Source organism: Carcharodon carcharias, chromosome 9 (genome assembly GCF_017639515.1).
Source record: "Carcharodon carcharias isolate sCarCar2 chromosome 9, sCarCar2.pri, whole genome shotgun sequence".
In the NCBI taxonomy this organism is placed as follows: Eukaryota; Metazoa; Chordata; class Chondrichthyes; order Lamniformes; family Lamnidae; genus Carcharodon; species Carcharodon carcharias.
In genome coordinates, this window is record NC_054475.1 from 63,735,709 (window position 1) to 63,760,469 (window position 24,761).

The following is a 24,761-nucleotide window of genomic DNA, read 5'->3' on the forward strand; positions in this document are numbered from 1 at the left end:
CAGAGCAAGTGTGCCAGCTGGTAGGGGTAGTGGAGGATGACAGACATTAAGGGCAAGGTAGAAGGTGAAGGAAGCAGACAGTGCCCAAAGCAAACCTCCTACAATTCGACTAGCCAATATGTCAATACTGGGACAGTTAGACACTGTTCTCATATTTAGAGGAAGAACAAAAGGAAGATCTAAAGGTTACTTAGGAAGTATAAGGGAATTTGTAGGGATACACCTGGATGTATTACGTCAGCTAAACATGATGTGGACGTAGGAGACTTGGTGCCGATAAAACAACATCACTATCGGTTGAGCCCAGAAAAATGAGCTCAGTTGGAAACAGAGATCCAATATGTGCTGGACAATCAATTGATTGATAAAAACAAAAAAACTGCGGATGCTGGAAATCCAAAACAAAAACAGAATTACCTGGAAAAACTCAGCAGGTCTGGCAGCATCGGCGGAGAAGAAAAGAGTTGACGTTTCGAGTCCTCATGAGGGTCATGAGGACTCGAAACGTCAACTTTTTTCTTCTCCGCCGATGCTGCCAGACCTGCTGAGTTTTTCCAGGTAATTCTGTTTTTGTTTTTAATCAATTGATTGAGCCAAGCCAAAGTGGCTGGAGTTCACCAGTAGTATTGATTCCTAAGCTGAATGGATCCACTTGATTTTTTTTATTGACTACAGGAAAGTGAATGTAGTAACGAGGACAGATTTGTACCCAATTCCTTGGTTAGAAGATGCATCAATAGGGTTGGCAGTGCCTCATTTCCTTCTAAAATTGATCTACTGAAGGGGTACTGGCAAGTGCCATTAACATCAAGGGCTCAAGAAATAACCACCTTTGTTACACCAAGAGGGTTGTATCAATGTCTAGTCATGCTGTTTTGGTTTAAAAATGCCCCAGCTACATTTCAGAGAGCTTTGAATCAAGTCATAGCTGAAGTACCAAACTGTGGTTTATCTAGACCATGTTATGGTGTATAGTATCACATGGGAAGAACATGTAAAGCAATTAGAGAGCCTGTTTAAACAAATGCAGCTGGCTGGCTTAGTCATAAATCTAGTCAAAAGCGAATTTGTATAAGCAATGGTGACTTGCCAAGTGTTGCCAAAAACAGGCAAAAATGGCATGGTCAGCAGAATGCCAAGCAGCCTTTGAAAAGCTGAAGGCAATCTTAATTAATGAACCAGTGTTGGGCACCCTGGCTTTACCAAACCTTTTAAAATGGCAATTGATGCTAGTGACTTGATGGTAGGTGCAGTCCTATTACAAGATGATCAGTTAGGGATAGAGAACTGGTGGGGTACTTTTCCAAGAAACTAAATCAATATCAGAGGAAGCACTCTACATTAGAAAAAGAAAGTCTTGCATTGTTGTTGTCGCTTCAACAATTTGAAGTTTATGTCCACAAGGTATTAGAGAAACACTAATCTACACTGACCATAATCCGCTGGCATTCATTGAAAAGTTTAAAACTCAATGTGAGACTGTTTAGATGGAGTCCGTGGTTTCAACCATTCAATGTAAAGATTGTTCACATTGCTGGTAAAGATAATGTGATCACTGATGCATTGCCCCAGGTGTAAAATACTAAAATAAGCTAAAGGGGTAAGAAATGCTGAAGATTGTATAAGGGGGAGGAGGAAGTAAGTCTCATGTTTTGTTGTCCATGTGTCACATACCTTGTCGTGAAATGAATGTTTGAAATGGCACTCCATCTCTTTTAAGGGTGGAGGCATGTGAATAACATATCTTTTTTATTTTCTGTTGGACTGTGGATTAGAATTGCAATGGCTGCAGGTTTAAAGGATGTGCCCACTGGAACAAGATGAGAGATAATGTTGCAGTCCTAGAACAGACTGTGCCATGAAAGACAGGATGGTGCCAGAAAGGAGTCCCAGACCAAGGGAGCTGCCTGACAACAGGATTTTAATTGGCTCATGACCAGGGTTTTTGTGTGGCAACAATGTGCATCAAAAGCTCCTGGCCCACAAAGACAGAACATATAAAATCTCTTTTCCTCATATCTCTATAACCTGGTTTCTCTAAGGAAACTCCAATAAAAAGGAAAAGAGAAAATCATTGTTAGAGACATTGAAAGGTAAGTGCTCAACCAGTGAGCTAAATACTGGAAGATTACTTTGTGTCATTGACAAGAACAGAAAGGAATTTGGTAGACATCGATCAAAATCAACCCATTGAAACCTATACTTTGGAATTGGTGCTATTGAACTGTTTTATCCCACCCTTAAAATCCATGTTTCATGTGTGTGTACTTAAGAAGGGGTAGAGTTTAAGTTATTGTGTTAGAAATTAGCAGTTCATATTCCTTTCTTTTGCCACTGGTTAATGACAACTGTTTATTGAACAAAGTTATTTACTTATTAAGTTTACAAACCTGGTTCTCGTATTCCGTTAACCTAAATTAAACAGTTAGGCAGAATGGGGGAAATCTGGTGGCTTGGTCAAACTTTTCACATTTGTTGCATCTTGGGGAACAGGTGGGGCTTGATATTACAGTACACTGTCCCCAGTGAATCATGGACTTCATGATTAACCAAAGGAATTGCCTAGTTTGTCAGCCTGTCCAAGAATCCAGCAGAGATCAGTACACAGATTACTTGTAATAAAAATAGAAAATGCTGAAAATACTCAACAACATGTTGGGCAGCATCTGTGGAGAGAGAAACATAGTTGTTGGGCAGAATCGTCCCAGATTTGCACTAAGTGCATTAGCGAGCAGAAAATAGGATGTTTCACCTGTCAGCCGCAATGGCAGTTTTTTTGCATCATGCCATCCCATTCCCACCTCAATAATTATGCATTCATGGAAAACAATGCTGGATCACTGGCAGGGAATCCTCTGATTCACCCACCCTGCTGTCACTCAGGCCTTCAGTAAACCAAGTGCCATATTTAAAGGCCGCCCATGCACAGAGCTAGCACTCTTCAAGCGATAAGAAGCTGCTGGGAACTGATGGCTGCCAAAGGGAGGAAATATACTGCCCCCAAATTTAGCAATGCCTCTCTCAAGTGCCAACTGGATGCAGTGGAGGCCCGCCATGAAGTCCTCTACCCCTGCTCTGGGCAAAGACCAGCAATCCAGCGTGGGAGGTGGTGGCAATGATGGTCAGCATCAAATTTCCCTGCAAAAGAGGACAGCCACCCAATGCAGGAAGAGGATGAATACTCTGATCCATTCCACCAGGGTAAATCACTCTTCCCATCACACTCAACTTACACTCTCAAACCCATCACACATCCACAGGGATCACATCTCTTGGAACAACACAATTAACCCTTTCACACACCCTCACATCTCCATCAGGCTCATTCTCTGGAGCTTGCGTCCTCATCCTGTCCATGACTCAACACACCACACAAACATTCCACGCAGTGCCATGCATCCTGCTCTCACAATCTCTCCATCTGTGTTCATGCAGGAGAAGCTGGCTGACAACAGCAGGGAGAGATCCCAGACCAGGGGTGGAGTGGCCCACATTAGACCCCTCACTCACTTTGAGGAGTGTGCCATCATGCTGACTGGTGAGGATGTGGTGACTGAGATCGGCGGCAAACATCCAAGTGAGGACCCTGCACTACATCACCCCTCTCTCAACACAACTGAGTGCTCTCTCTCCTGCTTTTGACCCAGTTGCCATGCACAAATTATCTCTGCTTTGGTTCACAGAGAGTCTGCCAAGTAGCCGACACCCTCAGCCAGCCAGTCCCTTAGCTCCATCCACGTCCTCATATCCAGCCAAGAGGACTCCTCCACTGAAGAGCTAGAAATAAGCAGCCTGGAAGACCCATCGCAGCGCTTACCACACCCTCCAACAACACACAGACACACCTTGGTGGGACCTAGATCTAGAGCAAGCTCAGATTCACAATCCAGTGGTCACCACACAGACACAAGTTTATAAGTGGAGGAGGCCAGCTCAGCCGAGCTCCCTAGCACTTGGAGGACTGCTGGGGAAGAGGCATCAGTGGGGTCTGAGTCAGATAACGAGCGTCTGGATTCGGCCTTCCACTTCATCGTAGAGAGTCAGCAGAAGACAGGGGAACATCACATAGAGCTGTTGGAAGCCCTCAACAGATTGGCATGCAAGTCAGATGAGTGCATCTGCCTGCTCTCTGAAGTGGCGCCCAAATGTGTGCATATGGAAGTCTCCATGGGAAGGATGGCGGATGCCATGGAAACCCTGGTCCAGCAGAATGCGGAGATGCACGTGGACCTGCACTCCATCATGGGAGCCATGGGTGCGTTCCTGCAGTGGCAACACAGCCAGGCCATCAGTGATTCTGCAAGGAGGTGTGTGTGTGTCAGGGCTTTTCAGAGCCTCATGCAAGCATTCTCCCTTGCACTGTTCTGACACAGCAGTTGGTAAAGGCTGAGTTATTTAAAATCCCAGAGGGAAACTTTAAACAACTGTCATAACCTATATTTTAATTGATATGTTTCAGATGCATCTCTGAATTCAGAAATAAACCCCCAAAGCCTCCAGAGGTTTTTATATAAATTAAATATTTATTTAACAAGGTATTAAACACATACACATGTCTACAAGTTACTACCATGATAACTATTAAACAAATCCCCAAATTAATCACTCCCAGGTAATCTTCCGCAAGGCAACAATAACCCGTAGACTTAAACAGACACCAGGCAAAGCACATTTTATTTTACAAATTCAAAATGAGGTTCCTTCACAGACAGTGGTAGGGCTTACAGACTGGTTAGATCTTCCATACCTCTGAATCACATACACAACTCTTTTTCTGTATATACCTAACCTTCCCCTTGAATGCAAATTCTCCTTGTATCACCAGGCCCTTCTAACAATAAAACCTCTTTCATAGTACCTATTTTATTAGTAATATAAACATATTGCTTCTTGTCTCCTAGTTGGGGGAAAGAATTCACCTCCAGTCTTTGAATGGTTTATTCAACAAACGCAAATGTACTCTTTACCTTATCGTTTAACATCTCAAAACTACTATACATCAAAGCACCCAGACTAGCTGGCTTTAATCCAATCTAATCACACAGACACAGGCCCAACTACATGTCCAATTTAAAATTTCTAATAGCATTATATACATTAATATCTGACAGCATGCAGAGCCTTACTCCATCACACTCATCTCAATGTCCTGAGCATTTTCAATGCGACCTGTCTTGTTTTTTGTTTCAATGATTCACACAGGCCATCGACATTGATAACACATTTTCCTAACATAAACACAAACACATATCTGCATAACTCAATTCTATCAAGACCAATTCCAACATGTGCTATCTCATCTTCTACCCAAGTCCAGTGACGGCCCACAGAGTACTGAGTACACTATAGTATCTAATACTGGAGTCCACCACCACAATCAACTATTATCATAGCATTCCCCTTTTTTTAAAAAAAAACAATCTCTTATACAACTCATGTACGCTAGTTTCTTGACTATTCTTTCTCACTCTTTTGATCAGTCTATTTTGTATCTTACTGATCTCTGTATCTCTGTGGTTTTTTCACAATTGTTCCACTGGATGTTCTGAATGATGACAAAGGTGATTTTGAAGGACAAGGTGTCTTCTCCTCCAGCTCTGTCACTATCACCCTTTAGACAGTTTTCAGGACTCTCAGACTTTGCCTGGTTATCTGTTGCTTCACTGGTGCATCCTGGTTTTGATCTTCAGCTACACTTCTAGTTCAGGGCAGGGTTACATTTAATTTGTTTTCCACAAAAAAATTTCCGGTTTCTCCTATACTGTTGTCCATTTGGAGTCTGCACTATGTAAGACCTTGGTTCTTCTGTGATCCCTGTGACAACAGCAGAATTCCAGATCCCTTCATGCTGAATCCTCACTGTTTCTCCCATGTTCAGGTCAGGTAGAGATTGGGCGCCTCGATCAAAGTACTGTTTGTTTCTGCTATCTCAATTTGAGCTTGTCCTGCACGCTGTAGCTCACTGGCTGTGGAAATAACAGTTGGGGTGTAGTTGGGAGCTTAGTTCTTAGTCTTCTCCCCATCAGGAGCTGTGCTAGAGATGGCCCAATGCCCTCTAATAGAGTATTCCTGAAATCCAGCAGAGCCAGGTAGGGGTCTCTTCTGTCTGCCTTTGTCTTCTCAGAGTCAGGTAGGGGTCTCCTCCATCCGCCTTTGCCTTCTTCAACCGGTGTTTTAAGGTCTTGCACTGTATGTTCCGTTGGATTGTGGATATTGGGAATTGACGTAGTGTGCCAAAACCCCCAGTCCTGTGCAAATTTGCAAAACTCAGCACTTGAGAATTGTGGACCATTATCTGAGATGAGCACTTCAGGAATGCCATGGCGAGCAAAAACTGATTTTAAATGATTTATTACAATGATGCTATTGCTATAATTTTCAGCGGCACAGACTCAGCAAACTTTGAGTAATAATCCACTGCTAGTAGGTACTCACTGTTGTCAAATGTGAACAAGTCCACTCCAATTTTCTGCCAGGGCCTCTCTGGAACACTGGTTAAAGTGGTTCTTTTTGTTGCTACTTACTGTACTTTTGGCACACTGCACACGCATTCAGCATTTTCCCAATTTGTGCTCCCATTCCCGGCCAATACGTTACATCTCAAGCTCTTCTCCTGCATGTTTCTATGCTGAGGTGACTTTCATGTATGTGCTGCAGCAATTACGATCTTTTCTCCCTTAAAAGTACTCCTTCTGCTACGTGAAGTTCCTCCCACAAGTTCCAATTCTCTTGTACAGCAGAAGGGGCTCTGCTCCGATGTGTGGGCCAGCCAGTTTGCACAATCTGCTGTAATTTTCTCAGGGTAGCACTGTTCTTAGTCACTTCCCTGATCTCATCCAGTTTGGCTACAGCCACAGGTAAGTTCTTTGTCAGTATATGAACCTGTGCTTCCATTTCTTTATCCTCTTCCTCTGTAATGGGTAGGTATGCATGTGACAAAGTGTCTGTGATGTACATTTCCTTTCCCAGTTTGTAGTTAACTCTGACTAATGCAGATACATTAGTAATCTTTGGATTCTTGGTGGTGCACAGTTCAGGGACTTTTTAAGTATAGCTTCCAGAGGCTTATAATCAGTCTCTATCTCTATGTTTTTGTCATAGACAGACTGATGGAAACGTTCTAGGCCAAACACAATTGTAACATTTCTTTCTCTATTTGGGCATACCATTGCTGTGTTTCAGACATTGCCTTTGAAGCGTATGCCACTGATACCTTATTTTGCAAGAGGACAGCTCCCAGGCCAGTCTTTGAAGTGTTTACTGAGATCTTGACCAGCTGACTAACATCATAATACTTTAAAACAAAAACAGAATTACCTGGAAAAACTCAGCAGGTCTGACAGCATCGGCGGAGAAGAAAAGAGTTGATGTTTCGAGTCTTCATGACCCTTCAACGGAACTGAGTGAATCTAAGGAGAGGAGTGAATTATAAGATGGTTTAAGGTGGGGGGGTGTTGGGTGGGGGGAGAGAAGTGGTGTGGTTGTCGGGACAAGCAAGCAGTGATAGAAGCAGATAATCAAAAGATGTCACAGACAAAAGAACACAGAGGCATTGAAGGTGGTGGTATTATCTAAACAAATGTGCTAATTAAGAATGGATGGTAGGGCACTCAAGGTACAGCTCTAGTGGGGGTGGGGTGGAAAGACTAGCAGGGAATAAAAGATTTAAAAATAATGGAAATAGGTGGAAAAAGAAAAATCTACATTAAATTATTGGAAAAAACAAAAGGAAGGGGGAAGAAACAGAAAGGGGGTGGGGATGAAGGAGGGAGTTCAAGATCTAAAGTTGTTGAATTCAATATTCAGTCTGGAAGGCTGTAAAGTGCCTAGTCAGAAGATGAGGTGCTGTTCCTCCAGTTTGCGTTGAGCTTCACTGGAACAATGCAGCAAGCCAAGGACAGACATGTGGGCAAGAGCAGGGTGGAGTGTTAAAATGGCAAGCGACAGGGATGTTTGGGTCATTCTTGCGGACAGACCTCAGGTATTCTGCAAAGCGGTCGCCCAGTTTACGTTTGGTCTCTCCAATGTAGAGGAGACCGCATTGGGAGAAACAAATGGAGTAGACTAAGTTGGGGGAAATGCAAGTTATATGCTGCTTCATTTGAAAGGAGTATTTAGGCCCTTGGACGGTGAGGAGAGAGGAGTGAAGGGGCAGGTGTTGCATCTTTTGCGTGGGCATAGGGAGGTGCCATAGGTGGGGGTTGAGGAGTAGGGGGTGATGGAGGAGTGGACCAGGGTGTCCCAGAGGGAACGATCCCTATGGAATGCTGCCAGGGGGATGAAGGGAAAATGTGTTTGGTGGTGGCATCATGCTGGAGTTGGCGGAAATGGCGGAGGATGATCCTTTGAATTTGGAGGCTGGTGGGGTGATAAGTGAGGACAAGGGGGACCCTATCATGTTTCTGGGAGGGAGGAGAAGGTGTGAGGGCGGATGCGCGGGAGATGGGCCGGACACGGTTGAGGGCCCTGTCAACCATAGTGGGTGGAAAACCTCAGTTAAGGAAGAAGGAGGACATGTCAGAGGAACTGTTTTTGAAGGTAGCATCATCAGAATAGATGTGACGGAGGCAAAGGAACTGAGAGAATGGGATGGAATCCTTACAGCAAGCGGGGTGTGAGGAGCTGTAGTCGGGGTAGCTGTGGGAGTCAGTAGGCTTGTAATGGATATTGGTGGACAGTCTATCACCAGAAATTGAGACAGAGAGGTCAGGAAGGGAAGTGTCAGAGATGGCCCATGTGAAAATGATGGAGGGGTGGAGATTGGACACCATGACACCTACCAGCCTTCACCCAATTAAGTCTGTGGCAGGCAGGCCAATTGCGGGGAACATGGCATGTTCGGTTGCTGACTCCTGGGGAAGTGGTCCCTCATTCAAAGGCACTCAGTGCTTGATCGAGGATCCCAACATTGGGAAGTGGGGGACCGGCTGAAAGCCACCCCTTGCCTTTGCTGCTGATCCTCCTCCCCTGCGACCACACACTTGCCATCACTCACATCTGGCCTGCAATCCAGCAATGATCTGAGGCCTCAGGTGGGTGTCATACTGGCAGTAGCCACCACCTCTCCAGTAGCACAGCCGTTCAATAGAGACCAACAGCTCTTTGCAGGTGGGACCTACACCACTAGGGCCACTGATCCTGGAGAAGGCCCACTGCTGGCCTGTCAAGAGCCTGTGGTGCGACAGGCCTTCCTGAAACAAGGGGCCGCAGGGGTCTCACCAGTTCTGCAGCCGACAGACAAGATTGCCTCCACAAGATTCCACCCCAAATTTCTATCCATCTCATCTGTGATGCATCTCTTCCCCTTATGCAGTCATGCAAACTACTGATATTTACTATCCTTGCCTCCCACACAAGTGAAGGATATGGAATTAATGTCTCCAAAGGGAAGGGCAAGTAAGTAGATCAAGTAAGTCGGTCTCCTCTACATTGGAGAGACCAAACGCAAACTGGATGACCACTTTGCAGAACACCTTCGGTCTGTCCGCAAGAATGACCCAGACCTCCCTGTCGTTTGCCATTTTAACTCTCCACCCTGGTCTCTTGCTCACATGTCTGTCCTTGGCTTGCTGCATTTTTCAGTGAAGCTCAACGCAAACTGGAGGAACAGCACCTCATCTTCCGACTAGGCACTTTACAGCCTTCTGGACTGAATATTGAATTCAACAACTTTAGATCTTGAACTCCCTCCTCCATCCCCACCCCCTTTCTGTTTCTTCCCCCTTCCTTTTGTTTTTTCCAATAATTTATATAGATTTTTCTTTTCCCACCTATTTCCATTATTTTTAAATCTATATCTTTTATGCCCTTTTAGTCTTATTTCACCCTAGCCCCACTAGAGCTGTACCTTGCATGTCCTGCCATCCATTCTTAATTAGCACATTCGTTTAGATAATATCACCACCTTCAATGCCTCTGTGTTCTTTTATTCTTCTGTCTGTGACATCTTTTGATTATCTGCTCCTATCACTGCTTGCTTGTCCCTACATCCACACCACACACCCCCCCCACCACCTTAAACCAGCTTATATTTCACCCCTCTCCTTAGATTCACTCAGTTCTATTGAAGGTTCATGAGGACTCGAAACATCAACTCTTTTCTTCTCCGCCGATGCTGCCAGACCTGCTGAGTTTTTCCAGGTAATTCTGTTTTTGTTTTGGATTTCCAGCATCCACAGTTTTTTGTTTTGATCATAATTCTTTAACACTGGTGCTTGGGTCAGTGTTCTCTTCAGACTGGTCAAAGCTTCCTGGTGACTTTGTCCTCAGTGCCATTCAACATCATTTTGTAGAAGTTCTCTGAGGGGTGCTGTCAGGTCTGACATGTTCAAAATGAATTTCTCAAGATGGGTCACCATTCCCAAAAGCCTCTCCAAGTGTTTCTTACATTCTGGGGGTGGTATGTTCACGACTGCTTCGATTTTACTTTGGTCTGGCTTCAGTCCCTCACTTGTTAGCACATGATCCAGGTACTTAAATTCATGATGACTATTTTGCACTTTTCCTCCTTCAATTTGAGGTTCCTTTCTCTAACTCTGGCCAGCACCTGCCTCAGTCTGTTGTCTTGTTCTTCTAGTGAGGCTCTCCAGACCAGCACACCATCGATATAGGTTTCCACACCCTCTAACCCTTCAAACTGCTATTTAATTATTCTACAGAACACCTCTGGAACTGAATTAATACCAAAAGGTAAGAGTAAAAACCTATATCGTCTGCATGGTGTGTTGAAGGTACAAAGATAGGAATTGAGTTCATCCAGCTTGACTTGCCAGAAGACTGAAATCGCATCCAACACTGAATAGTATTTAGCATCAGCTAGCTTACACATGATCTCTTCTACTGTGGGTGGTTGGTAATGCTCTCTCTTTGTACTGCCTGGTTTAGGTCTCTGGGATCCAGACATTCTCATAGGTTCCCATCTAATTTTTCTAGAATTACAATTGGATTAACACACTTTGTCGGTTCTTCAATCTTCTTGGTGTGAAGTTTCTCCATTTTGTCTAACTCTGCTTTCAGTCGATCTCTCAGTGTTATTGGTATATTTTCCTGGGTGAGTGTATTTTGGGTGTCACAGTTTCGCCAATCTTGATGTGTTCTCCTTTTAGGCAAGCAATTCTCTGGAACACATCTTTATACTCACTCAGGATATCATCAGTGGTGACATTCATTATTCTTTTGATTAGTTTCAAATTTTCACAAACTTTGTTTCCAAGAATGGGTTTTGCATCAGTTTTCACTGTTATGAATGGAAATGCTTGAGACTGTTTGATTTTTTTTTTGTAGTTCACTTTAAGTGTGCACTTGCTTTCTACTGCACTTTTTTCACCTGTATAAGTAGATAACTTCACTTTTTTGTTTTAGTTAGCTGTAATACAAGCTTATGGGAATGGCATTTGCTTGTGCACCTGTGTCAAGCTTGAAACTCACCATGTCGGCAAGTTTTATCTCAACCTTCCATTCGTCTTCTTTGGAATTTGCTGTTGCTGCGCCAACAAAAAGTTCAGTTTCAGTGTCTGTATCAATCGTGTGCACTTTCTTCGAATTACCCATCTTAGCGAAGTGATTTAGTTTATCACAGTTCTTACACCGCTTTCTGTGGGCTGGGCAACTATATGGTAAATGCATTGGCTGCATTTAAATGTTTTAATAGCAGTTTTGTTCTTTTTACATTCAGACTGTGTCTATTTGTTCCTTTCCCGGGGCTGTCTCTGTTTAACTGCATCTAACTGCTTGACCATGTGCAGCTTATCTTCTGTCATCTGTTTAATCTGGCATTTTGTTGTCTGCTGCTCTGCAGATATTTATTGCTTTCTCCAACGTTAGGTCAACTTCTCTCAAAAGCCGTTCTCTCAAAGTGTCATTTGTGATTCTGCAAATTCTTGGATGAGTGATTCTTCAAGCTCGCCATATTCACATGAATTAGCTCATTTTCTCAGCTCAATTACATACTGACTAATGTTGTCACTGCCTTGCATACACGTGAAAAATCGATAACTTTCATATGTGATATTTTTCTTAGGGAGGCAGTACACTTCAAATTTTTCCATTTATTTCTTTCAAATCATTTCGTTTCTCATCGCTTTCAAACGTGAATGTGTTATAGACTTCAGGGCTGCTTCCTCTGCTACGAGAAGATGGAAGACTTTACCTGAGGGTCTTTTTTATCATTGCCTGTCACTGAGGTACAGCTCAAAGGGCTGCCGGAACCACCTCCAGTTTTCGGTGAGATTGCCCTCCAAACTGAGATCTGTCAGTGGTTTCTGTTTTCTCCATTGTTGGGTTTAACTTACTTCTGACACCATGTCTTGTCTTGTTTTTGTTTCAGTGATGCACACAGACCATCGACATTGTAACTGGGCTAACTTTATTGATAACACATTGTTAGGAAAAACACATCTCTGCAGTAACTGAATTCTATCAAGAAGGCTCTAGCATGTGTTTCTGACCTTCAACCCCTAGGTCAGGTAACCTAGCTAATACAGAGTACTGTTTAGTATCTAATACTGGAGTCCACTACCACAATCAACTGTAATCATGAAACTGGCTGCTGGGTTTCTTTCAGTTGTCCAACTGAGCTGACCTGTATCTTTGCCCACTCACTGATCACACTCCCATGAAGCGCCTGTGCCCACCCAACACAAGGCTCCTCTCACTTTCAATTTCAGAGAAATGGTGGTGTGGTTTCAGGTCCCCCATTCTTCCCCTCCCCCAGTCACCCATGTCCTTTCCCCCATCACTGTTGACACCCACCCCCCCCCTCCCCCCCAACCCTGCCCACCAGAATCACCTTCCACCTCCCCACCGTCCCCTACCAACCAGAACCCTTTTCTTTCCAGGATATTCAGGTGACCTCCCCAATCTTTTCCTTCCCACTCCCTGGCTCCATGTCTGCCTCCTCACTGTCCTGTCTATGGATACTGTCACACCATCCCCCTTCCCTCTCTCATTCTCACCATTTCCTCCTACAATGCCCACCTTCATTTTGCTCCCCAGGAGGGAGTCAGCAATTCCACAGATCCCTCCCTTGCACGTTTACCTGGGCATCATACCACCACCAATGCCACCCCCTCGAAACTCATTCCTTCCTCCCCTCAGACTCCTTCCTACCCTGGACTCCAGCTCCCCCCACTCAGAATTCCTTCCTCTCCCCAAAGTCCTTCTGCTCCCCCCGAACTCCTTCCCTTATACCTTCCCCCCCACTTACACCTACCTCCTCAGTTACTACATTCTCCCCATTACACCCTCCTCCCCCATATTCCCTCCCACTTCCTAACTGTACGCTGACACCATCGTTACCTCACACCCCACTGACACTATTGTTTACCCCACTCCCAACATCATCACTGCCCCCCGATACACCACCTTCTCCCAATCAAACTGAGACCTTCCTCTCTCACCCCACCCGCCGCCACACCTTCCTCTCGCAGTTAAACCTAGACCTTCCTCTCCCATCTCCCTGGTACACCTTCCTCTCCCAGTCAATCCTAAACCTTCCCCTCTCACCCCCAACCCAGCACTCCACCTATACACCTTCCAATCTAGACCTTCCTCTCCACTCCCTCAATGATCATCTGTAGCAGATCGGCCAAGACACCGATGTCCCAAAGCAGACCTCAGACATCAACAGTGGCCTTCCACCTTCCATGAGCTGCTTCGTGGCAGAGGCATGTCCATATAAATCAACCCAGCATGCAATGCATGTGTTCCTCCAGGTCCAGTAGCTGTAGGGCTCCAGCATCTTCTGCTCCTTGGTGTCTGCAATATGAGCAAGGCCCTCATGGTAAGTCCCGATTTTCTGCACATCACACTTGTCAAGACGTATTCTGGGGTGGTGTTTTCCCACCGACATGTCTGGATGATCCAGTGTGGGGAGATGATTCCAACTAGCAGGGCTTATAATTAGATGCAAATGTATTAAAATGAATTTTCCAACATGCACTGGCGGGAAAGATAGCCCGCCATTGACAGGTGGAGCGGACGATCACAAACTGGTTTCACAACAGCATGAAACTGATCTTTGGTCTTCCTGCCATATTGTCCACTCATGCCTGATGCCAACAGGGATGGAACATTCTGGCCAACATTTCAGATTGTGACGAAAACAGAAAATACTGGAAAAGATCAGGTCTGACAGCATCCGTGGAGAGAGAAAGGAAACAGAGTTAACATTTTGAGTCTGTATGATTCTTCTTCAGAGCTAAAGAGAAGTAGAAATGTGATGGAAATTATACAGTTTAAGGAGGGTGGAGAAGATGAAGCTGGATAGAAGGTCAGCGATAGGTGGGGGCTAAGGAGGGATTGACAAAGATGTCATGAACACAATGTTGGAATCCACATGGGATAAGTTGGAAATGGAGACAGTTGCTAAGGAAGGAAAAACTGCTGTGAAAGTGAGTTTTGATAAACACCTTGTCAAACACCAGGAGGGAAATGGGATGCAATGAAGGTGAACAGGATTGAAGAGACAAATGGAAATCCAGTCAGAGATTTCAAATGTGACCTTTCATAAGAACAGGGAAATATAATAAATGAATTAGTTTTTATGTAGGTGAAATGGGGAGGGATGGAAAAAGAGTGAAAGGGGAAGTTTGTGCTAGGACAGAAGACTGGAGACATCAAATTACAAACGCAGGCTTGTCCGACATGTGGCCCACGGGCCAGATGCAACTGATGAAGCCCCTCTATTATGGCCAGAAGATCAAACTTTCAAAGTGTTGGTAAGACGGGTAAGTGGAGCCAAAGATTCTGCAAGGATCCAATCACAAGCCACTCCTCTCCCACATTTGCTATCAGCAGCACATGTGGGAGAGAAAGAGGGGAGGTGCTGCAGGACCGGGGTGCAGCCTCTGTGGGGCCCAACAGAGAATGGCTGGCTGCAGGGCATGGGCAAGCCTGTGCGCGTGTGTGTGTGTGTGTGTGTGTGTGTGCGTGCGTGTGGTTCATCTGCCCCTTGAATGAGAAAAAATGCAAATGTGACTCTCCTCCCCACCCCCCGACCCCCACCCCACACACGCCAAAAGAAAAGGTTGAACACTCCTGGACAAAATAATAGGTGGGACAGAACCAAAGGGACTGGTAATGGGACAAGGAAAGAAACAAAAGATGGATTCAGAGGAGGTAGAAATGGCCAAATAATGAACAGCTGCTGTATGAAAGCAAAGCAAGAAAAACAAGATTAAAACTGACACATGGAACAAAATGGGGGAGCAGAGATTATGCTCTGAAATTGTTGAACTCAATGAGTCCAAAAGGTTATCATGTGCCTAATCAAGAGATGAGGAGCTATTCCTCGAGCTTTCATCAAGCTTCAATAGAATACTACAGGATGCCGAGGACAGAAATGTCAGTATCGGCAGAGAAGAAAAGAGTTGACGTTTCGAGTCCTCATGACCCTTCAACAGAACTGGGCCATGAGGACTTGAAAAGTCAACTCTTTTCTTCTCCGCCGATGCTGCCAGACCTGCTGAGTTTGGCCAGGTAATTCTGTTTTTGTTTTGGATTTCCAGCATCTGCAGTTTTTTGTTTTTATAACACAAATGTCAGTGTGAGACCAAGGTGAGAATTGAATGGAGAAGGCACAGGAAGCTCAGTCATGCTTTTGGACTGAACGAGGAATTCCACAAAGCAGTCATCCAATCTGCTTTTGGACTTTCCAATGTGGAGGATGCAGCATTGTGAGCAGTGAACAGTATATTAAATTGAAAGGTAATCCCCCTGGACAATGACTCCACCACCGAACATCAGCCAGCCATTCTTTCAGAGTCTCTCTCTCTCACTCTGTTTCAGAGTCTCTCTCTCCTCTCTCTCCCACTCTCTTTCAGAGTCTCTCTCTCTCTCTCTCAATCTCTCACACTCTTTCAGAGTATCTCTCTCTCTCACTCTTGCACTCTTTCAGTCTTTCTCTCTCACTCTCTCACACTTTCAGTCTCTCTCTCTCTCTTGCTCTCACTCACACACATTCTTTCAGTCTCTATCTCTCTCACTCTCTCACAATCTTTCAGTCTCTCTCTCTCTCTCGCACTCTCTCTTTCAGAGTCTCTGCCTTTGTGTCACCCAATCTCTGAGTCTCTGCCACTGTCTGACTCTCAATCTCTCTCTCTTTCAGAGTCATAGCATCTGTCTGTCTCTCTCTGTCTCTCTCTCTCTCTCTCTTTCAGAGTCTCTGCCTCAGGCTCTGTCTCACACTCTCTCTCTCTCTCTCTCTCTCTCTCTCTCTTTCAGGGTCTCTGTCTCACTCTCTCTCTCTCTTTCAGAGTCTCTGCCTCTGTCTCTGTCTGTCTCTCTCTCTCTCTCTCTCTTTCAGAGTCTCTGTCTCTCAATCTCACTCCCACTCTCTCTCTCTCTCTCTCTCTTTTTTCAGACTCTCTGCCTCTGTCTCTCTCACTCTCTCTCTCTCTTCAGAGTCTCTGCTCTGTCTCTCACTCACTCTCTCTCTCTCTCTCTCTCTTTCAGAGTCTCTGCCTCTCACTCTCTCTCTCTGAGTCTCTGTCTCTGACTCTCACTCTCTCTCTCTCTCTCTCTCTCCAGAGTCTCTGCTCTGTCTCTCACTCTCTCTCTCTTCAGAGTCTCTGCCTTGTCTCTCACTCTCTCTCTATCTCTCTTAGAGTCTCTGCCTCTTTCTCTGTCTCTCTGTCTCTCTCTCTCTTTCAGAGTCTCTGCTCTGTCTCTCACTCTCTCTCTCTCTCTCTCTTTCAGAGTCTCTGCCTCTGTCTTTCACTCTCTCTCTCTTTCAGAGTCTCTGTCTCTCACTTTCTCTCTTCAGAGTCTCTGTCTCTGTCTCTCACTCTCTCTCTCCCTCTTTCAGAGTCTCTGCTTCTGTCTCTCTCTGACACTCTCTCTCTCTTTCAGAGTCTCTGCCTCTGTCTCTCACTCTCTCTCACTCATTCAGAGTCTATCTCTCCTCTCTCTCTCTCTAACTCTCGTTCAGAGTCGCTCTCTCTATGACTCTCACACTCTTTCAGTCTCTCACCCTCTCTCTTTCAGAGTCTCTGCCTCTGTCTCTCACTCTCACTCTCTCTCACTTTCAGAGTCTCTGCCTGTCTCTGTCTCTCACACTCTCTCTCTCATTCAGAGTCTATCTCTCCTCTCTCTCTCACTCTCGTTCAGAGTCGCTCTCTCTCTCTCTCTCTCACTCACTCACTCTCTTTCAGAGTCTCTCTCTCTCACACACTCTCTCCCTTTCAGAGTCTCTCTATATCTCGCACTCTCTTTCAGAGTCTCTCTCCCTCGCACTCTCTCCCTTTCAGAGTCTCTACCATTGTCTCTGCCTCTGTCTCTCACTCTGTCTCTCTCTCTCTCTCTTTCAGAGTCTCTGCATTTGTCTCTGTCTCTCACTCTCTCTCTCTTTCAGAGACTATGCCTCTGTCTCTGTGTGTCTCTCTCTCTCTCTCACACTCTTTCAGATTCTCTCTCTCTCACTCTCTCTCTCACTCTCTCTCTCTTTCAGAGTCTCTGTCTCTGTCTCTCACTCTCACTCTCTCTCTCTTCAGAGTCTCTGCTCTGTCTGTCTCTCTCTCTTTCAGAGTCTCAGCCTCAGTCTCTTTCAGAGTCTCTGTCTCTGTCTCTCACTCTCACTCTCTCTCTCTTCAGAGTCTCTGCTCTGTCTGTCTCTCTCTCTTTCAGAGTCTCTGCCTCAGTCTCTTTCAGAGTCTCTGCCTCAGTCTCTTTCAGAGTCTCTGCCTCAGTCTCTTTCAGAGTCTCTGCCGCTGTCTCTTTCAGAGTCTCTGCCGCTGTCTCTTTCAGAGTCTCTGCCGCTGTCTCTTTCAGAGTCTCTGCCGCTGTCTCTTTCAGAGTCTCTGCCGCTGTCTCTTTCAGAGTCTCTGCCGCTGTCTCTTTCAGAGTCTCTGCCGCTGTCTCTTTCAGAGTCTCTGCCGCTGTCTCTTTCAGAGTCTCTGCCGCTGTCTCTTTCAGAGTCTCTGCCGCTGTCTCTTTCAGAGTCTCTGCCGCTGTCTCTTTCAGAGTCTCTGCCGCTGTCTCTTTCAGAGTCTCTGCCGCTGTCTCTTTCAGAGTCTCTGCCGCTGTCTCTTTCAGAGTCTCTGCCGCTGTCTCTTTCAGAGTCTCTGCCGCTGTCTCTTTCAGAGTCTCTGCCGCTGTCTCTTTCAGAGTCTCTGCCGCTGTCTCTTTCAGAGTCTCTGCCGCTGTCTCTTTCAGAGTCTCTGCCGCTGTCTCTTTCAGAGTCTCTGCCGCACTCTCTTTCAGAGTCTCTGCCGCACTCTCTTTCAGAGTCTCTGCCGCACTCTCTTTCAGAGTCTCTGCCGCACTCTCTTTCAGAGTCTCTGCCGCACTCTCTTTCAGAGTCTGTGCCGCACTCTCTTTCAGAGTCTGTGCCGCACTCTCTTTCAGAGTCTGTGCCGCACTCTCTTTCAGAGTCTGTGCCGCACTCTCTTTCAGAGTCTGTGCCGCACTCTCTTTCAGAGTCTGTGCCGCACTCTCTTTCAGAGTCTGTGCCGCACTCTCTTTCAGAGTCTGTGCCGCACTCTCTTTCAGAGTCTGTGCCGCACTCTCTTTCAGAGTCTGTGCCGCACTCTCTTTCAGAGTCTGTGCCGCACTCTCTTTCAGAGTCTGTGCCGCACTCTCTTTCAGAGTCTGTGCCGCACTCTCTTTCAGAGTCTGTGCCGCACTCTCTTTCAGAGTCTGTGCCGCACTCTCTTTCAGAGTCTGTGCCGCACTCTCTTTCAGAGTCTGTGCCGCACTCTCTTTCAGAGTCTGTGCCGCACTCTCTTTCAGAGTCTGTGCCGCTCTCTCTTTCAAGTCTGCCGCACTCTCTTTCAGAGTCTGTGCCGCACTCTCTTTCAGAGTCTGTGCCGCACTCTCTTTCAGAGTCTGTGCCGCACTCTCTTTCAGAGTCTGTGCCGCACTCTCTTTCAGAGTCTGTGCCGCACTCTCTTTCAGAGTCTGTGCCGCACTCTCTTTCAGAGTCTGTGCCGCACTCTCTTTCAGAGTCTGTGCCGCACTCTCTTTCAGAGTCTGTGCCGCACTCTCTTTCAGAGTCTGTGCCGCACTCTCTCTTTTCAGAGTCTGTGCCGCACTCTCTCTTTTCAGAGTCTGTGCCGCACTCTCTCTTTTCAGAGTCTGTGCCGCACTCTCTCTTTTCAGAGTCTGTGCCGCACTCTCTCTTTTCAGAGTCTGTGCCGCACTCTCTCTTTTCAGAGTCTGTGCCGCACTCTCTCTTTTCAGAGTCTGTGCCGCACTCTCTCTTTTCAGAGTCTGTGCCGCACTCTCTCTTTTCAGAGTCTGTGCCGCACTCTCTCTTTTCAGAGTCTGTGCCGCACTCTCTCTTTTCAGAGTCTGTGCCGCACTCTCTCTTTTCAGAGTCTGTGCCGCACTCTCTCTTTTCAGAGTCTGTGCCGCACTCTCTCTTTTCCGAGTCTGTGCCGCACTCTCTCTTTTCCGAGTCTGTGCCGCACTCTCTCTTTTCCGAGTCTGTGCCGCACTCTCTCTTTTCCGAGTCTGTGCCGCACTCTCTCTTTTCCGAGTCTGTGCCGCACTCTCTCTTTTCCGAGTCTCTGCCGCACTCTCTCTTTTCAGAGTCTCTGCCGCACTCTCTCTTTTCAGAGTCTGTGCCGCACTCTCTCTTTTCAGAGTCTGTGCCGCACTCTCTCTTTTCAGAGTCTGTGCCGCACTCTCTCTTTTCAGAGTCTGTGCCGCACTCTCTCTTTTCAGAGTCTGTGCCGCACTCTCTCTTTTCAGAGTCTGTGCCGCACTCTCTCTTTTCAGAGTCTGTGCCGCACTCTCTCTTTTCAGAGTCTGTGCCGCACTCTCTCTTTTCAGAGTCTGTGCCGCACTCTCTCTTTTCAGGAGTCTGTGCCGCACTCTCTCTTTTCAGAGTCTGTGCCGCACTCTCTCTTTTCAGAGTCTGTGCCGCACTCTCTCTTTTCGGAGTCTGTGCCGCACTCTCTCTTTTCGGAGTCTGTGCCGCACTCTCTCTTTTCGGAGTCTGTGCCGCACTCTCTCTTTTCGGAGTCTGTGCCGCACTCTCTCTTTTCGGAGTCTGTGCCGCACTCTCTCTTTTCGGAGTCTGTGCCGCACTCTCTCTTTTCGGAGTCTGTGCCGCACTCTCTCTTTTCGGAGTCTGTGCCGCACTCTCTCTTTTCAGAGTCTGTGCCGCACTCTCTCTTTTCAGAGTCTGTGCCGCACTCTCTCTTTTCAGAGTCTGTGCCGCACTCTCTCTTTTCAGAGTCTGTGCCGCACTCTCTCTTTTCAGAGTCTGTGCCGCACTCTCTCTTTTCAGAGTCTGTGCCGCACTCTCTCTTTTCAGAGTCTGTGCCGCACTCTCTCTTTTCAGAGTCTGTGCCGCACTCTCTCTTTTCAGAGTCTGTGCCGCACTCTCTCTTTTCAGAGTCTGTGCCGCACTCTCTCTTTTCAGAGTCTGTGCCGCACTCTCTCTTTTCAGAGTCTGTGCCGCACTCTCTCTTTTCAGAGTCTGTGCCGCACTCTCTCTTTTCAGAGTCTGTGCCGCACTCTCTCTTTTCAGAGTCTGTGCCGCACTCTCTCTTTTCAGAGTCTGTGCCGCACTCTCTCTTTTCAGAGTCTGTGCCGCACTCTCTCTTTTCAGAGTCTGTGCCGCACTCTCTCTTTTCAGAGTCTGTGCCGCACTCTCTCTTTTCAGAGTCTGTGCCGCACTCTCTCTTTTCAGAGTCTGTGCCGCACTCTCTCTTTTCAGAGTCTGTGCCGCACTCTCTCTTTTCAGAGTCTGTGCCGCACTCTCTCTTTTCAGAGTCTGTGCCGCACTCTCTCTTTTCAGAGTCTGTGCCGCACTCTCTCTTTTCAGAGTCTGTGCCGCACTCTCTCTTTTCAGAGTCTGTGCCGCACTCTCTCTTTTCAGAGTCTGTGCCGCACTCTCTCTTTTCAGAGTCTGTGCCGCACTCTCTCTTTTCAGAGTCTGTGCCGCACTCTCTCTTTTCAGAGTCTGTGCCGCACTCTCTCTTTTCAGAGTCTGTGCCGCACTCTCTCTTTTCAGAGTCTGTGCCGCACTCTCTCTTTTCGGAGTCTGTGCCGCACTCTCTCTTTTCGGAGTCTGTGCCGCACTCTCCCTTTTCGGAGTCTGTGCCGCACTCTCCCTTTTCGGAGTCTGTGCCGCACTCTCCCTTTTCGGAGTCTGTGCCGCACTCTCCCTTTTCGGAGTCTGTGCCGCACTCTCCCTTTTCGGAGCCTCTGCCGCACTCTCCCTTTTCGGAGTCCGTGCCGCACTCTCCCTTTTCAGAGTCCGTGCCGCACTCTCCCTTTTCGGAGCCTGTGCCGCACTCTCCCTTTGCGGAGCCTGTGCCGCACTCTCCCTTCTCGGAGTCTGTGCCGCACTCTCCCTTTTCTGAGTCTGTGCCGCCCTCTCCCTTTTCGGAGTCTGTGCCGCCCTCTCCCTTTTCGGAGTCTGTGCCGCCCTCTCCCTTTTCGGAGTCTGTGCCGCCCTCTCCCTTTTCGGAGTCTGTGCCGCCCTCTCCCTTTTCGGAGTCTGTGCCGCCCTCTCCCTTTTCGGAGTCTGTGCCGCCCTCTCCCTTTTCGGAGTCTGTGCCGCACTCTCCCTTTTCAGAGTCTGTGCCGCACTCTCCCTTTTCAGAGTCTGTGCCGCACTCTCCCTTTTCGGAGTCTGTGCCGCACTCTCCCTTTTCAGAGTCCGTGCCGCACTCTCCCTTTTCAGAGTCCGTGCCGCACTCTCCCTTTTCACAGTCCGTGCCGCACTCTCCCTTTTCACAGTCCGTGCCGCACTCTCCCTTTTCACAGTCCGTGCCGCACTCTCCCTTTTCACAGTCCGTGCCGCACTCTCCCTTTTCAGGAGTCTGTGCCGCACTCTCCCTTTTCAGAGTCTGTGCCGCACTCTCCCTTTTCAGAGTCTGTGCCGCACTCTCCCTTTTCAGAGTCTGTGCCGCACTCTCCCTTTTCAGAGTCTGTGCCGCACTCTCCCTTTTCAGAGTCTGTGCCGCACTCTCCCTTTTCAGAGTCTGTGCCGCACTCTCCCTTTTCAGGAGTCTGTGCCGCACTCTCCCTTTTCAGAGTCTGTGCCGCACTCTCCCTTTTCAGAGTCTGTGCCGCACTCTCCCTTTTCAGAGTCTGTGCCGCACTCTCCCTTTTCAGAGTCTGTGCCGCACTCTCCCTTTTCAGAGTCTGTGCCGCACTCTCCCTTTTCAGAGTCTGTGCCGCACTCTCCCTTTTCAGAGTCTGTGCCGCACTCTCCCTTTTCAGAGTCTGTGCCGCACTCTCCCTTTTCAGAGTCTGTGCCGCACTCTCCCTTTTCAGAGTCTGTGCCGCACTCTCCCTTTTCAGAGTCTGTGCCGCACTCTCCCTTTTCAGAGTCTGTGCCGCACTCTCCCTTTTCAGAGTCTGTGCCGCACTCTCCCTTTTCAGAGTCTGTGCCGCACTCTCCTTTTCAGAGTCTGTGCCGCACTCTCCCTTTTCAGAGTCTGTGCCGCACTCTCCCTTTTCAGAGTCTGTGCCGCACTCTCCCTTTTCAGAGTCTGTGCCGCACTCTCCCTTTTCAGAGTCTGTGCCGCACTCTCCCTTTTCAGAGTCTGTGCCGCACTCTCTCTTTTCAGAGTCTGTGCCGCACTCTCTCTTTTCAGAGTCTGTGCCGCACTCTCTCTTTTCAGAGTCTGTGCCGCACTCTCTCTTTTCAGAGTCTGTGCCGCACTCTCTCTTTTCAGAGTCTGTGCCGCACTCTCTCTTTTCAGAGTCTGTGCCGCACTCTCTCTTTTCAGAGTCTGTGCCGCACTCTCTCTTTTCAGAGTCTGTGCCGCACTCTCTCTTTTCAGAGTCTGTGCCGCACTCTCTCTTTTCAGAGTCTGTGCCGCACTCTCTCTTTTCAGAGTCTGTGCCGCACTCTCTCTTTTCAGAGTCTGTGCCGCACTCTCTCTTTTCAGAGTCTGTGCCGCACTCTCTCTTTTCAGAGTCTGTGCCGCACTCTCTCTTTTCAGAGTCTGTGCCGCACTCTCTCTTTTCAGAGTCTGTGCCGCACTCTCTCTTTTCAGAGTCTGTGCCGCACTCTCTCTTTTCAGAGTCTGTGCCGCACTCTCTCTTTTCAGAGTCTGTGCCGCACTCTCTCTTTTCAGAGTCTGTGCCGCACTCTCTCTTTTCAGAGTCTGTGCCGCACTCTCTCTTTTCAGAGTCTGTGCCGCACTCTCTCTTTTCAGAGTCTGTGCCGCACTCTCTCTTTTCAGAGTCTGTGCCGCACTCTCTCTTTTCAGAGTCTGTGCCGCACTCTCTCTTTTCAGAGTCTGTGCCGCACTCTCTCTTTTCAGAGTCTGTGCCGCACTCTCTCTTTTCAGAGTCTGTGCCGCACTCTCTCTTTTCAGAGTCTGTGCCGCACTCTCTCTTTTCAGAGTCTGTGCCGCACTCTCTCTTTTCAGAGTCTGTGCCGCACTCTCTCTTTTCAGAGTCTGTGCCGCACTCTCTCTTTTCAGAGTCTGTGCCGCACTCTCTCTTTTCAGAGTCTGTGCCGCACTCTCTCTTTTCAGAGTCTGTGCCGCACTCTCTCTTTTCAGAGTCTGTGCCGCACTCTCTCTTTTCAGAGTCTGTGCCGCACTCTCTCTTTTCAGAGTCTGTGCCGCACTCTCTCTTTTCAGAGTCTGTGCCGCACTCTCTCTTTTCAGAGTCTGTGCCGCACTCTCTCTTTTCAGAGTCTGTGCCGCACTCTCTCTTTTCAGAGTCTGTGCCGCACTCTCTCTTTTCAGAGTCTGTGCCGCACTCTCTCTTTTCAGAGTCTGTGCCGCACTCTCTCTTTTCAGAGTCTGTGCCGCACTCTCTCTTTTCAGAGTCTGTGCCGCACTCTCTCTTTTCAGAGTCTGTGCCGCACTCTCTCTTTTCAGAGTCTGTGCCGCACTCTCTCTTTTCAGAGTCTCTGCCGCACTCTCTCTTTTCAGAGTCTGTGCCGCACTCTCTCTTTTCAGAGTCTCTGCCGCACTCTCTCTTTTCAGAGTCTCTGCCGCACTCTCTCTTTTCAGAGTCTCTGCCGCACTCTCTCTTTTCAGAGTCTCTGCCGCACTCTCTCTTTTCAGAGTCTCTGCCGCACTCTCTCTTTTCAGAGTCTCTGCCGCACCCTCTCTTTTCAGAGTCTCTGCCGCACCCTCTCTTTTCAGAGTCTCTGCCGCACCCTCTCTTTTCAGAGTCTCTGCCGCACTCTCTTTCAGAGTCTCTGCCGCACTCTCTCTTTTCAGAGTCTCTGCCGCACTCTCTCTTTTCAGAGTCTCTGCCTCTCTCTCTCTTTTCAGAGTCTCTGCCGCACTCTCTTTCAGAGTCTCTGCCGCACTCTCTTTCAGAGTCTCTGCCGCACTCTCTTTCAGAGTCTCTGCCGCACTCTCTTTCAGAGTCTCTGCCGCACTCTCTTTCAGAGTCTCTGCCGCACTCTCTTTCAGAGTCTCTGCCGCACTCTCTTTCAGAGTCTCTCTCTCTCTCTCTCTCTCTCTCTTTCAGAGTCTCTCTCTCTCTCTCTCTCTCTCTTTCAGACTCTCTCTCTCTCTCTCTCTCTCTCTCTTTCAGAGTCTCACTCTCCCTCTTTCAGAGTCTCTCTCTCTCTCTTTCAGAGTCTCTCTCTCTTTCAGAGACTCTCTCTCTCTCTTTCAGAGTCTCTCTCTCTCTCTTTCAGAGTCTCTCTCTCTCTCTTTCAGAGTCTCACTCTCTCTCTTTCAGAGTCTCACTCTCTCTCTTTCAGAGTCTCACTCTCTCTCTTTCAGAGTCTCAAACTCTCTCTTTCAGAGTCTCTCTCTCTCTCTTTCAGAGTCTCTCTCTCTCTCTTTCAGAGTCTCTCTCTCTCTCTTTCAGAGTCTCTCTCTCTC

The 24,761-nt window shown here is 47.5% G+C and overlaps 1 protein-coding gene across 1 annotated transcript; it reads right to left on the reverse strand.

Moving 5' to 3' along the window:
• Positions 1-19,939: 19,939 nt before the first annotated feature.
• On the reverse strand, positions 19,940-22,421 carry LOC121282423 (histone H1, gonadal-like; the record flags this gene model as incomplete). Its single annotated transcript, XM_041196138.1, has 3 exons — positions 19,940-20,152; positions 21,152-21,502; positions 22,365-22,421. Coding segments are annotated over 3 exons (621 nt in total), but the record flags the coding sequence as incomplete, so codon positions are not given.
• Positions 22,422-24,761: the final 2,340 nt, after the last annotated feature.